Source organism: Macrotis lagotis, chromosome X (genome assembly GCF_037893015.1).
Source record: "Macrotis lagotis isolate mMagLag1 chromosome X, bilby.v1.9.chrom.fasta, whole genome shotgun sequence".
Lineage (NCBI taxonomy): Eukaryota > Metazoa > Chordata > Mammalia > Peramelemorphia > Peramelidae > Macrotis > Macrotis lagotis.
This window is the reverse complement of record NC_133666.1, coordinates 313406424-313421378: the sequence shown is the minus strand read 5'-3', so window position 1 is coordinate 313421378 and position 14955 is coordinate 313406424. Positions and strand designations below refer to the sequence as shown.

Genomic DNA, 14955 nt, shown 5'->3' with positions numbered 1-14955 from the left:
ATGCAAGAACATATGTGGGGAAAGGAGAAATGATATTTATATGGTAAATGGTTCATGACAGACACACCTCTTGAAGATTATATTCTCACAATTATCCCTATTTAAAGTCGGGAATAAAGTTAACAAGTTAACAAGTTTTGTAAGTTTGGAAAGATGACCTTTTTGGTGCTTCCCCACTAAAGAAAAGGCATATACTGTAAGTACTGGCATGTCTCAACACCCCATCTAGATCTCTTGTCCTATAGAACTCAAATCCTAGGTACAATTTTCGAGCATTTTAAAAATTAATTTGTCCCTTTTACTATCTCCCAGTTGAACAAATGCAAGTGATAAAACCCTCAATTATATTTTTGTACATCCAGCAAAATAAATTCCTACATTAGCCTTGTCTGAAAGGATATGTTTGTTTCTGCATTCTAATTTTATCGCTTCTCTGTCAGGATATGAATGTGTTTCATTTTCATCCTTTTTGACCCATAGTTTTTCATTGTATTGATCAGAGTTTTAAGTCTCTTAAGTTGACTTTTCACTATTAGAAAGAACTGTTATTGCATAAATTATTTTCTTAGCTCCACTTACATCTTCTGCATCAGTTCATAAATGTCTTCCAATTTCTTATGAAATTTCATCATTTATTTTGGCACATCAATATTCTTTTATACCTGTATTCCATAATCATTTAAGCAGTCAACAAGAATTTATTGAGGTTCTGTTATGTTCAAAGTCCATTGCTAAGCACTGAAGATAAAAATTATCCTCAAGGAGCTAACATTCCAATGAGGGAAGACAGTTGTTAAAGGGAAGCCCTCAAGTCTGAGACAAGGAACAGTACCCAGACAAAATGTAACATGAGGATCAAAAGAGGTTTAAAATCTATTGTGGACATAGTATCTAGAAGTGGGTCTCATTCATCTAAATGTATTATGTCACCTTCCTTAAAGGCAAACTAAGATTTGAGCACCAACATTATTGGCGGTATTTCTCAAACTTAATATTATTTGTTTGAAAAGTTAATACTTTCTTGAAAGGATTCCTGTTTTAAATACAGTCTGGGTTAGATCCTTTCTATCTTCAGTAATCTATGATGTTCTGATGATCTTGAAGAAGAAATTCATGCTTCTGGTAAAGGATTTAGACAGAAGACCTCTGGAAACGTTCCAATTCAGATATTCCATGATGCTGCAATGACCTTATAGACATTTTCTACTTTAGATAAGAAGTCAGACTAACTCACCTCCAACATCCCTTCCAGCTCTGTGATTTTGTGATTCTCTGGCAGCCATGTTCTTTGCTCTTCCAAGAGGAAACATCCCAAGAGCTGAGATTGGCACTGTCAGTTGCTTCAGATTTAACCTTTAAAACTCCACTAGGCTGAAGGGATTTAGCTGAAGGACAAACAGCATCGCTAGGATGGCAGCTTAAAATGTGTAACTTGCTTATGTTCCCTGGCTTAGCTTGGTCAGAAACTGTCTACTTGACATCTGTACTGAACACCCCAAATGCTTTGGCAGTTAAAATTAATGCCTTTTGAATTGGAAGGTTGTTTACTTTCAGCTCAAATGTGGATTTGCCTTCAGCCTCATTGGGGAAGCTAACTGAAGCTGCAATGTGAGCAGCCATCTGTCCAAAAGGGTAGTATTCCTGTTCTGGAGGGGGAAAAGCAAAGTAATAACAAAACAGGCAACAACCAATCATGGAGACTCAATAGGGAAGGAAGCTCTCTTTTCCTTTCCACCCCATAAGGAATCAGTGGTAATTTTTAGGAAATATCGTAGGTTTGGGGAAGGCCAACTGAATGCTCCCTCTTTCCTTGTTCTCCTTGGGACACATGAACTCATACAAGGAACAAGAATTAAATTAGATTAGATGAGAGAAAGCATTTATTAAGCTTCTTTACAAAGTACTGCAAGTACAGACCTATTTAAAAGCTAGACAGCTCCTGCCCTCAAGCAGTTTATATAAATGAGACCACATTCATCTAGGTACTGAAGCCATAGTCTCTGACTACTGCTCCCATAGTACTGGCAGTGATGAGAGAGAATTCAAGAAAGTAAAGTAGACTCTTATAAGATAGTTATGAACTCATGAACTAGACAGGGATATGGAGATCATATGGAACACCTTTTATAGATGAACTTGAGATACAGGAAGGAAAGGTGAAATGTTCAAAGTCAAAATATTGGTTTTGGTGGTGGTCCCCTGAGTTTTAGGGGTTTTTTTTGTCTTTACCCTATAAGTACCAGTTCTCTTCTATTCCAAGTTTTGAAATTTCAAAGCAAAAATTTCAGAGGGATTTCATTGTATCATCAGCCCTCTGGTAATTGTAAAATAAATAGAATTCTACCCCGCCTCCTTCCCTAATTCTGTGCTGTTTTTGCAAAGTCATTTAAGGGGAAGCTACAGTTTTGGCCCTACCTTGAAAGGAGGAACTTAAGGAGTGAGTGAAGATTGTTAAGAGAATTGATATTATTTCCCCAAAAGGCTTTGCTTTCTACTTAGCAACAGGAAAAAAAGATTCAAAATTTTTGGTGAATTAAATCAACTGGAAGTATAGCTTACTAGTCAATGACCTTCTGAGTTGGTTCCACATTTTTGTTTCTTCATTGATCCTTGGCAAATTAGCCCCCTGGAGTTGTCCTCTCTCTAATTTGTAGACATCTCTTATCTCATCCCAGTTCCTGGATCAGGAGCACCCTGAGGTGAGCTGTTAATCTTGCATCTTATCCAAATGACACCTTATCCCATTGCTAACTTATGACTGTATAGATCTTCTAGTTTCAAAATCTTTTAAGTATTGCATGGGCATGTAAGGAATTATATAATTTAAATTTAAATGTAATTTTCTTTCTAGTAATTATAGTGGAAACCCTTAAAAATACAAAGGACAACCCAGAGTTTTTGGTCAAAAGATTTTCTGCTTGGCTAATTATTATCTATTATAACTTATACTTATGTAAGGTTAGGCTCTTTTTGTCTCACAAAGGATTTCTTTACCTTTCCCAGCTCTTACTCCTTCCCCTTCCCCTACACTCTTTTTTTTTTATGTTTTTGCAAGGCAAACGGGGTTAAGTGGCTTGCCCAAGGCCACACAGCTAGGTAATTATTAAGTGTCTGAGATCGGATTTGAACCCAGGTACTCCTGACTCCAGGGCCAGTGCTTTATCCACTACGCCACCTAGCTGCCCCTCCCCTACACTCTTAACCATGAAAGGGAAGATCCCTGTTTTGACTTTAGGGAGATTGATCACAGAGTTTAAGGGAATATGATTCATAATGCTTTTATGGAGTGATAGTGAGATTGATATATATTGGTATGGAGTGGGCTCTGCTATCTATCCCATGATTATATATTGGTATTGATTATTACAGTCTTTGTTTTCCCTCTGACTACCAAATTGTATGTTTTCTGCATAGAAGTCATTGCAGGATCTACTCTATGCCGAAGTAGGCTACCTCTTTACCTTCAGTCCTCTCAAGAGTATTCATTTTAACTGACTTTAGTGTTTCTAACAGGCTACATCAGTGACTGTAGAGCAGGGAGACTCATTGGAAATCTGAGAAGACAACTATTCCTGGACATTGGCCATAGAGAACAGATCAGTAAACTCATTGGAAATCAAATATTCCTGGGCATTCTAGAATATTAGTTTCCTCATATGTAAAATGAAAGTTTTAAACTAGATTAATTTCAGGTTATTTTAACAATCAACTACTACTATGAGTAGGAATCTGTTAGGGGTTGTAAATATGAAGACAAGAGTTCATAGTTTACCCTAAAGGATCATATACGTTCTACTGGTTCTACTGGAGGAATATGACAGTGACACAGTAATCTGGGGACTAAAGAACTGCTTCTAGCCAAATTAAATGTGAAAGAAAAGATTCTCAGGTTCCTTGCTTTGTTCTTTGTCTTTTAAATGTAAATCTTTTCAGGTCAGTCCCTGCTCTATCCTTTTACTCTTTTGCTATATGGAGATATAGTGATCCTGGAGAAAAGGTTGTATCCTTTACATTAATAACTGACTCAAATTCAAAGAGTTCCATTTCAATTTAATTTTTCCTTCTTCCTTCTTTTGATTTTTTTCCTGACTGGTGGCATCTTCAGAGAAGAAATAGATTTCTAATAGTCAACACTGAAATTGGCAATAGGGTTGGGATTGAGTTGTTGAGCAGGGTAGTGATAGTTGTTTTGAAGAGAGTTGCTTTTTTTACAGTGTGTCTCTCATTCTCTCAGTAAAAAGTTTAGATGCTGTGCCCATACTGTAATTATGATAATGTCTGACGCTTTGTAAGGAGGTTGACATATCAGGATTTTTTCCTGTTGTAGTCAACAGGTTTACTTGAGTGGCAGAGCTTAAAAGAAAGGAAATTAAGACAAATAAAGAAAATGGGGTTAGGGAAAGAGTTTAGGAGTATCTCTGGTAAAAGATTTCTTTAAAAAGTTCACAAACTTACAGTTGATAATAGAATAACCTATATACATGTAGATATAAAAGGTAGAATGTGAGGATGTTCTAAATTCTACCCTTAACATGATGAGTAACCCAGGAAAAGAAAAACAACAGCAATTCCAGGCCTCATTATTCTCATTTAAAAAATGAAGGATTTGGACCAAGTGATTCTTAAGATTCTGTAAAACCTAATCCTATTTTTTAAATTATCTTTCTGTCCCTCATACTTTGTTCTTCCTCAATGGGGTACAGGAAGGAAAATTCCATGAGGACTTTAGTTTTCTTCAGCTTGATCCTCTCCCTGATAATTTTTAGTATCCAAAGAATGCTTGTTGACTTGAATGTTGGGTGGTGGTCTTCACAGTCTTCAAGTTCTCTGACTTTACTCAGTTGCAGAATACATGGTGATTTGGATAATAATTAATTCTGGACAAAATGATGTTTTCTTAATGCACTTTCCCTGGTCTTTCTCCCCTAGAGATGGTGGAATGGTGCTGTGGCAAGACAAGTTGGAGAGGGGCATTGTGTGTTCATTAATTATGCATATTGCCCTGCTTTCAGTTGGTCTCCATAAATACCTGGTGACCAGTTCTAAAGTCTCACATTTTGTATCTGACTGGTTCATCTGGTGAGAGTGAGGGTGATTGTCTTCTACATACAACCTTCCAGGTTTCTCTGAGAAGAGAAGGAAGCATTTTCTCAAAAGAATGAAACTGTAGGGATGTGATTCCCTGAAATAGCTTGGTATTCCTGAGATCAGAAAGACTTACAAAGCATATCATATCAATCAATTTCCCAGATTTTATATGAGAACTAAATGGTTTTGAACATATGACTTATTTGCCTCTTCCCGGTTTGGATATTTTTGAGCTTAATTGTCTCTTTCCTAAAGTCTCTGTAACCCCAGTTCTTTTAGGACTCTTCTTTTTCCTCTTCTCTGAATCCTCTGGACATTGTTCTTGTGCTCTTGAGTTGATAATCAAAAATTTTAAATCGAACAACTGTTTTGTGAATAGCACAATATTGTGCCAAGTTACCCCTTCCCTTCTCTTTGAATCTCCATACTATTCACAAGTATAAGACCTCATCCTACCCTCAAACAAATTCCAAATTCATTGAGGAGGCTGTGAACAATACTTAAGTATAAGGCCTGACGCTTGCCCCCAAAGAGCCAACCCCAAGTCTAGTTGAAAAATAAAGAAAGCTAAGTATTAGGTTAATATTCAGAGGAGATGAATGAGGGCTGGGGTTAGTTAAGGAAGAATCTGGAGGAAAGTGAGAATAATCTCAGTCTTATACAGTTAGGAGAAAAAACAAAACAGAATGATAAAAATGTTATCTCTTTATCTTTTATTTACCAAATAGATTTGGCTATTCCTCAGTCACAGAACTGCTGACATAATAAAACAGCACATTTCTAAAGTGACTGAAAATTTTTGCTCCTATTCTCAATTAAGAAATCAGTGGCAGGATGAGCAACAGTTATTGCCTTATGAAATCAATCAGCCCAAGATTCTTGGTTGAAGGGTCAAAGAAATGGCCATTCCTCCATGGCTCCTCATCATGACTGCAGAATTTGAAGCCAATTCCCAGATGGTAAAATGAACATTGGCCTATTTGCCTCTCCTACTTTGCTCCTCCCAATCCAACCTCCTTTCACTCCCCCCCATAATTCTGCATTTCTGTCATGAACACAAGTTGTGCTACTAAAGATTAGCAATGGGTCTGAATGAAGTATATCAATTAAATAATGAATATATTTAAAGAGTAATTAATTGGCTGTGATACTGTGATACTGTCCTTGGGAAATTAATCATGGAAGAAAAATTCTAAAAGTTTTGTCCACAGAAGAATGGATAGGAATGTACCATGTGTCTTATAGAATAGGCCAACTCAAAGGTTGTATAAGATCACCAAATGTGATCAATTTGGGATAATTAATCAGGGGTTATATAGAGAAAATTATTAATTTTCCTATATTATTGCTCTCAATATGATTAAAGCAAACTCCTTGTTTCTTTAAGACTTTTGTTAATCTGGTGCTGGTCAACTTTACTAATTAGATTTCATTATTTATAGTTATCAACGTGATTCTGAAACTCTGGTATACTCACTGTGAACTACTAGATTATACTTTGGTTATTATTGTCTACCCAATTTATTTGGTTCGGAGCCTCTTTCAACTTGTACTATTCATTTTATGTTTATCTATTTTATCTTCCACTAGATAGGGAAGAAGTGTGGTACAATGGCAAGAGGATAGAATTTGAAGTCAACAGATATGACTCTGAAATTAGGATCTCCCACTATTTTGAAAACGTTATTCACTCTTTGGACATCAGGTTTTTATTTTCCTTTTTAAAGTGATGGAATAGAATTAGATAAGCTTTTAGACATCTTTTTAGCCCTATTGCTGTCTGAGTATAAAATCCATGAGTTCAAGTTCACAACTTCTTTTATAGATTCACTGTTCATATCTTTATCCCCCCACATTGCCCCCCCAAATGTAAATAAACTTCAGGACTCTGTCCCTAGGCATCTCTTTTAATATTCTTTTTCTTTGATCTCATCATCTCCCATATGTTCTCTAATGAATCTCTAATCTAAATGGATAACCCATAGGCATCTCAAATTATACATTTGAAATCAGAACTCTATCTGTATCCTCCAAATCTATTCCTCCTCCTAACTTCACTATTGAAAACCAGGGCACTACCATTTTTCTAGTTAACTAATTTCCCAACAGAGGAGTCATCCTTAATTTTTCATATTTGACTAACTCATCTCTCATGTTCATATAGTTGCCAAATCTTGTCAGTTCTATATCTGCACCATCCCACAATCTCTCCCCTTCACTCTATTCTATTCATAGCACAACTTGTCTGGATCAGACTCTCATCATCTCTCAGCTGGACTATTATGATAACCTCCTGATCAGTCTTCTTGCATCCAGTCTCTCATATCTTTATCCCATACTCCACAGAGTTACCATGTACATATTCTTATAATACAAGTAGTTCTGATCCTGGTCCTCTTCTTAAGAAACTTTCATAGTTATTCCCAAGTCCACCCCCACTTCATTGCCTTAAGATTAAAATATGTACTCCTGTGTTTAATGGTTAAAGCCCTTCACAATTTGTCTCCAAATAATATTCCTTCTCTGATATCTATAATGGCCAATCCTCACCCCCTCACCCCAGCTTCTTTGCTTCTACCTCTTGGAATCCCTAGCGCTCTTCAAAGTTCTATTTAAGTGCTACCTCCTTCAAAAGTCTTTCAATGATTCCCCTCTATTAGTACTCACTCTGCATCTCATGTTATTTTATTTTTCCTAATTAAATACAAAGATAGTTTTCACCATTCATCTTTTTGTAATCTTTCAAGTTTCACATTTTTCTACTGCTCTCTTTCTCTCCCCCTCCGCATGGCACTGAGTAATATGATATAGGTTGTTCATGTACAATCATTTCCATATTAATCATGTTGTGAAAGAAGAATCAGAAATAAAGGGGAAAACATGAGAAAGAAAAAGTATAAAGTTTAAAGAATGAAAATAATATGCTTTGCTCTGCATTCAGACTCCATAGTTTCTTCTGTGGATTTGGATGGCATTTTCCATCACAGTGTTTTAGGATTGTCCTTGATTATTGAACTGCTGAGAGGAGCTGAGTCCACTATAGTTGATCATCTCACAATGTTCTGTTAATACGTACAATGTTCTCCTTGCTCTGCTCACTTCACTCAACATCATCAGGCAAACAAGGCATTGAATATTAAAAAATAAATGTTTTCTATATCTATACTAAATTGAAAGCTCTTTGGGGATAGGACTGTTTCACATTTGTATTTATGTTAATAGTTAACAGATCCTAGTCCATAGTAGGCATTTAAAAATGATTGTTGATTGATTGCTAAGTGTACAAATAGAGAATGGAGAGAGAGATGACAATTTTTTTAAATATGTTGGAGGTTTTTTGGATTTCAGGCTTAATGTTGGTCATCAGTGGAAAATGGCCACCCAAAAAGCTAGAGTGATTTTAGACTATCAACAAATTACAGCATTAGAAAAAGGGCCTAACAGTACCACTGTGTTTTGTTCTAGTCACACTCTGGAGGGACTTGGTTAAGACCAAGGAGGATATGGGTAAGGATCTTAAATAGATCTTAATTTCCAGGATCTCTTTTTTTTCACCTCTAAAACAAAGCCTCTGAAGGATGCTTCCAATCTGGGTCTAAACCTATGTGATATATGTGCCTGGAATGTTGCTTTTGGTTAGGAGCATCACATTTTGAGGACATTTTTGGTAAATTTAAATGTTTACTGAGGAAGAAAATAGAATGGTAAAGGGTCTGGGTTACGTAATAATGAACAGTAAAAGAAACTGGGAATATTTGCCCTCCAAAACTTCTGGGGATGTGACTTTTGTCTTTATATAGTTGAGGGGCTTTCTATGACCTCTTTTCTGTTATGCTAAAATATGTAATAGTTACAACTTCTCATAGAGATGAGGAGGACAGAACTTGGTAACAGACTGAGATTTCCAATTACAGAATATTTCAGAAGTACTTTGGTTCTGGTTCAGAAATGAAAAATCATATCATAATAAAAGTGTAAGTCTTGATGATCTCTCTCTCTCTCTCTCTCTCTCTCTCTCTCTCTCTCTCTCTCTCTCTCTCTCTCTCCCCCCCCCCACTTATCTCTTCCTCTCTTTTCCTTTTCCTTCCTTTCCCAAAAAGTCCTCTTACCTTTAACTCTTAACTCTAGGACACATTGCTAAGAGGGAGGTGGAGTCTCTACATTTTTTATAAAATTTTAAAATGAGATAATATTTGTAGAACATGGTACAGGGTCTGGCAGATAGTAGATATGACATAAATGCTTATTCCCTTTCCTTCTCCTTTGTCTCCTGCTTGAAGTTCTTTTCCAGCTTTAACACCATTTAAGCCTCATCATCGATGTCTTCTTTTGGGGAAGCTGCAAAGCCCAATTGAGCTTTTGAAATGGCTGTAGGCATTGATGCCCAGCATGAATTCCTTTCCTTCTTGAGTCAAATAAAATATTGTTACAGCAAATATGAAATCTTTCCTATTTCCACAGATTCTCCCTAGGCTTAACAAAGCTAACAGTAACACTCTTGGAATCAAAATAAGCATCTGACCTTTTTTCCCTACTCCTGGTCATGGATTTTGTTTTATTTTTTGCTTTTGTTTAAACCACATGCTTGCAGGTATTTTATCAGCAAATCAATAAATCATCCAATTAACTAATACATTGCTAGAGTGTACAAATTATTAGGAGCTATTCAAAGGCATAGTTCTCTTTTTCCTTCTCTACCTCTGTCAATGAGATATTTGTAAAGTACTTAGCATGGTGTTTGCAACAAAGTGGATACATAATCTTCCTCCCTTCTTTCCTTCCACTCATCCCTGTCTATCAATCTTTCTATCTAGATGATTGAGTTTAAGACTCCAGGGATTTCCTTTCTACTTTACAGGGGCATGAGATTTCTTCAAAGACTCTGTGACAGCAAAACATAATATAAAATGGTATAAATAGACTGCAGGACTTAAAGTGAGGACAACCTGAATTCCAATTTGACCTTATATTTACCAGCTGTATGACCCGGGCAAATCACTTTCCCTGTGTCTCCTTCAGATTTCTCATTTATAAAATGTGGCTAATAATAGTACTACCTCCTAGCATTGGTGTAAGGTAAAGATGAGAATATTTGTGAGGTAATTTGCAAACCTTAAAATTCTTTATTAAGTGATAAGTGTAAATTGAATAGTATAAATAATATATAATATTCAAATTCAGAAGAAAGAGAGATCACTGAAACCCAGGTGATAGGGAAAAATTTCTTGAAGAGAGAGGGTAGTTATTTGAACTAGACTTTGAAGAATAAGTAGGATTGAAATAGGTTCAGAGAAAAGAGGATGACTAAAGCTGAGGTGATAAAGTAACTACTGTGGTCCACTATTCTAGCCCTGTGTTTTGACTTGAAGAAACTGAATCTAAATTCTCTCTTTGGGGAAAGTTGCTGCACCCTCTTTGGGCCCCCATTTTCTTCTTTGTCAAATGAGGTCTCAGTAATCTGGGAGGTTCCCTCTAGCTGTAAGTCTCATCCTTTGATAGATTTTAAGGGCATAAAACTTTAGTTAAGACAACATCCCTTTGGTGTTTCAGTCCTTTGCCTCCAAGTTGCAATTTCATGTAGTAATATGAAGATCAGATGTCCTGAGAAGACTATGCACAAAATTTTTTCTATATCACTTAAATAGGATTCTTTTGTCTTTCCACAGCTTCTTGCGGGCAATGACCACACAGCCAGTGACCTCAAAGGATTTCAGCCACAGGTAAATTCATTGACTTTGCTGTATGTTTTGGGAAAAGAGAACATCAACCACTTTGACTTTGTCCCCAGTATGGATATGGAAGAAGGAATTCTAGTCTAAATCCTGTCCGTTGACCCAAGACACTATTTGATGGCAGTCCCTGGTATATGTGTGTTTATGTCTTTCACTCTCTTGCTTTGATTATTATTATTATCATCATCATCATCATCATCATTATTAACAGAACACAGTCTTTTCCCTCTCCCTCTTAACAGTATGTAATGAGAAAAACTGGGTGTGAGGTGCTATCAGATGGTGACCAAGCTCTGTGAAGGGTTAACCCAAAAGAGCCTGGGGGCCTATCTTTTTTTTTTGTACTCTCCTCTTTAAATAGTAGACTAAAATTTCTGTAATCTAAATGTGCAAATGCCTTACAGTTATGGTCCAGTGGCTAGGTTAATCTCAGACCCCTGCAGTGACAGATGGTTGATTTGCTGCTGATTCTAGTTAGGGAAATGGGCCACCTATTGTCTCTAGCCAGGCTGCTGTTTGAAAGGATGCCTTGGGCAAACTGATAGAAGAGGAAGAAGTGGGCAGCTATTCTATGTGAGCTTCCTTTTGAGCAGGTAAAATATAAAAATATATTTCCTTCCCCATTTTTGTTAATGAAATTGTACATGTGGCCTCATTATATGTCTACACATGCAAACACACACACATATATACATACATAGCTTGTATGTTCATACATACATTAGCATATGTTCATACATGGAACCCTGCTTTCTTACATGAGATAAATTTTGAAGTGAGATTGTTACTTTTTTAATCTATTCTTTACCCCAAACTCAGTAGATAGCAATCATTAACATCTGCCACCGCCACCCCCTCTTTCCCCCACACACAAAGTGCTTGCTTCCTCTTATTTTGAGAAACATGTCAGATATAATAGCAACTGCAAGGGGATGAACAAATTATGATACTTTTATATCATATCATACACTATGGAAGAGTTGTTAATTTCCTCATGCACTTGTACTTAAATTGTCTCATCTATCCCTTCAAATACTATTATTAGATTGGTAAGCCAGGGGTTATTATTCTTATTTTATAGATGGAGAAACTGAGGCCAAAAAAAAGGTTAGGTAATCTATCATGCATTTAATTACGATCATAGCTAAGACTAAAACCACTTCATTACCTAGTGTTTTGATGTTAAAAAACATAACTGGTTTTCATCTGTTCAATTTTTCTACTGTTCATTTTGCCAAATATTGCCCCCCCCAAAAGTGGATGTTGGGTTAACCCTTGACCTCAGCATAGCTCTCACATTTTCTTGTGATCTTTTTGATGAGATTTGGCCCATATGCCTTTTGAGGAAGTAAATAGCACACTTGTATTACTTCATCTTTTCTTTGGATAAAGTCTCTTTTTTAATGTTTTATGGAAAGATTAATGTTGTCTACCAATTAACTAACTAAAATTGCTCGAGATCCATTTATTTAAATTATTTCAATGCATAAAATATTCTAGAGAATTGAAACAAAATAGGCATAATCATCCATCACTAGAAAAGTGCAATCACCTGACAAGCATTTGTTAAGAACTATTACATTCTGGTTTCTTTTTTTAAAAAAAATATTTTATTCTGAACTTCAGAAATAAAACAAGCATTTCTATAACTTAATAGAATAGATTTTTAAAAAGATGATTGTATATGAAGCTGTAAATCTATTGTGTACAACTTGCTATTACTTTAATATATATATATATATGTATATTAGAGTTATCATGTAACTTTCTATTTTTTCCTTTCTTTTTCTTTCTTCTCCTTCACCCCTATCCTAGGCTACTCATCTGCCCTCCAGGAACTTTTATTCTGTTGAGGGTTTTGTATATAATATATTCACCAATAATTAAGTACAGAACACTTAAAAAAATTTTAAAGACCTTGGACTGGGGCTTTAACAACTGATAAGACTGGAAAAAGCCTTGGGCTGAAGGGAACTAAGGATACAAGAGATAGAGTGAAGAGGGAGAGAATTTTAGGCCTAGGGACAAGCCTATTGCAATGCCTAGAATCAGGAGACAGAATGCCAAGCCCAGGGAATACCAAATAGTGCAGTTTGACTGGTACATAGAATATGTGGATTTCTGGGGACCTGGGGTTAATGTTCATTTTATCTGGAAAGCTAATAGCAAGAAGCAAGTAGAAAGATAAAAGACAAAGAGAAGAATGTTTAATCCTTGGGATTCTAGGGAGCCATTAATTCTCCTTGAGAAGGGGACTGATGTAATCAGATTTATACTTTGGTATTTTCTTTTGGCAAGGTAATAGGGTTAAGTGACTTATCCAAGGTCATACAGCTAGTACACTGTATCTAAGACAGGATTTGAACTCATGTCCTCCTGATTCCAGGGACAGTGCTCTATCCACTGTGTTATCTACCTGTCCCAGATCTATCACTTTTGAAGCTGCATGGGGATGGATTAGGGAGAGGAGAGAGACTAGAGGAGGAGGAGTCCAATTAGGAACTATTGAACTAATCCAACTTAGAGGTGATAAAGGCCTCCTTGTAAATGGATCAAAAGGAATGAAGGGAGAATTATATGGAAGAATTAAAGATACTTGGGAACTGATTGAATATAGGGTGTGACTGAGAGTGAAGAGTTTAGGATAACTCCTAGGTTGAGTCTGGAACAGAAGCAAAGAAGGTTGATCATGGAAAAGTACAGTTATGATATTGGAGGGACTGAATAGTGAAAGAACAAAGGGATATCAAGAGTAGAAGACAATGTACACTTAAACTAGTATTAGAGGTTGACTGCTTGGGAAAGCACAAAGTGGCAGATTGACTAAGATATAGTAGATTAGATTAGTAGAGTAGATTCCACAAAGAGAGGTGGAAGGACAGGAGATTATAATCAAGTAAGGAAATTTCACACTTTGACTGAGGAGTTGGAATCTTTGTGATTAATGAATAGTTCACATATAAAACGATACTCAAGTATGACTAAGGATTATGTAAAAATACAGGTCATAGGAGTTGAAAAGGTTAATGAAACAAGGAAGAACAAATAGCATTTGAAAGGTTCATCAGCATGTAATTTGAAGCCCTCAATTATAAAGGTAGGAATTGGGGTGGAAAGAAAGACAATGAATCAGGTATTAAACACCTTGAGAAAGAAGGGAGAGTGATTTAGAGCCAATAGTCATCAGGTGCCATGATATAGAGAATATATGGAGGGAATAAACCTCATAAAAGAAGAGGTTCTTGACTTACTTTGATAGGAGGAGGGTTTATACTTGCTAGCGAAGAATTAAAAAAAAAAATCTCCTCTCCTAGCCCAGAGTAATGTGAGCATGAGAAAAAGGTGTTGAAGACATTGGCAAAGAATGCAGGTTATAATGGAAGGAGATTTCAAGGAGATAGAGATTTAGGAGGTGGAGGTGGAGCATCCTGCTTTGAATTTTTTGAAGGAATGTATGGTTAGAATGTGGTAAAGGTAGAGTTGTGTGTGTGTGTGTGTGTGTGTGTGTGTAAGAGAGAGAGACACACACACAGATACAGACACAAAGAGAGAGACTCACAGAAAACATTTTATGATCATTGAATGAATTTAGAATGATAGATTTAAATCAAATCATTGAGAAAAGTTAAGGTTGTTAAGGTTATTTCCCCAATCACTTTGAGGTCATGAAAAGGAAATTAGGAATGTTTTTTGTATTTTGGAACTATAAAGAGGATATGGAAGATGCTCACCATTCTGGCCTGACTTGGTCACTGGTATAACTCAGTTGTGCATTTCTTATATCATTATATCATTGACACAAGGCAATAAATGCCCAATTATTTCCTCTCCAGGCTAATGCTACAGAAACCAAAAAAGCCCTGGGAATATTTTTTTGAGAATAGAATGCCAAATCAGATGCTTCTATAGTCTTGGATAAGAAAGAACCAGATGAGTCTCAGACCAGCATTGTCCTTTCCAAATGGAAATAAAACCCCCCACTCCAATCCTGTGCTGCATCTTCCCCACCACCACCACTCCTTTCCAGCACCTGGCTTACTTCTTACCACCAAAATATTAACTGTTGTATTTTCTTTTTCTTTTTTTAGTTTCAAAATGAACCTGAGCTCCACATATCCTGGTGTCTGTAATAATT

At 36.3% G+C, this 14955-nt stretch overlaps 1 protein-coding gene across 5 annotated transcripts in view; it reads left to right on the top strand.

The window, feature by feature from the left end:
* Positions 1–14955, top strand: part of SETBP1 (SET binding protein 1) — a 488090-nt gene that overhangs the window by 230486 nt on the left and 242649 nt on the right. For all 5 annotated transcript variants that reach the window (XM_074208185.1, XM_074208188.1, XM_074208186.1 and 2 more), the window contains one exon: positions 10755–10808. In XM_074208185.1, coding sequence (XP_074064286.1) covers positions 10755–10808 — 54 coding nt within the window. The remainder of the gene's footprint in view (positions 1–10754; positions 10809–14955) is intronic.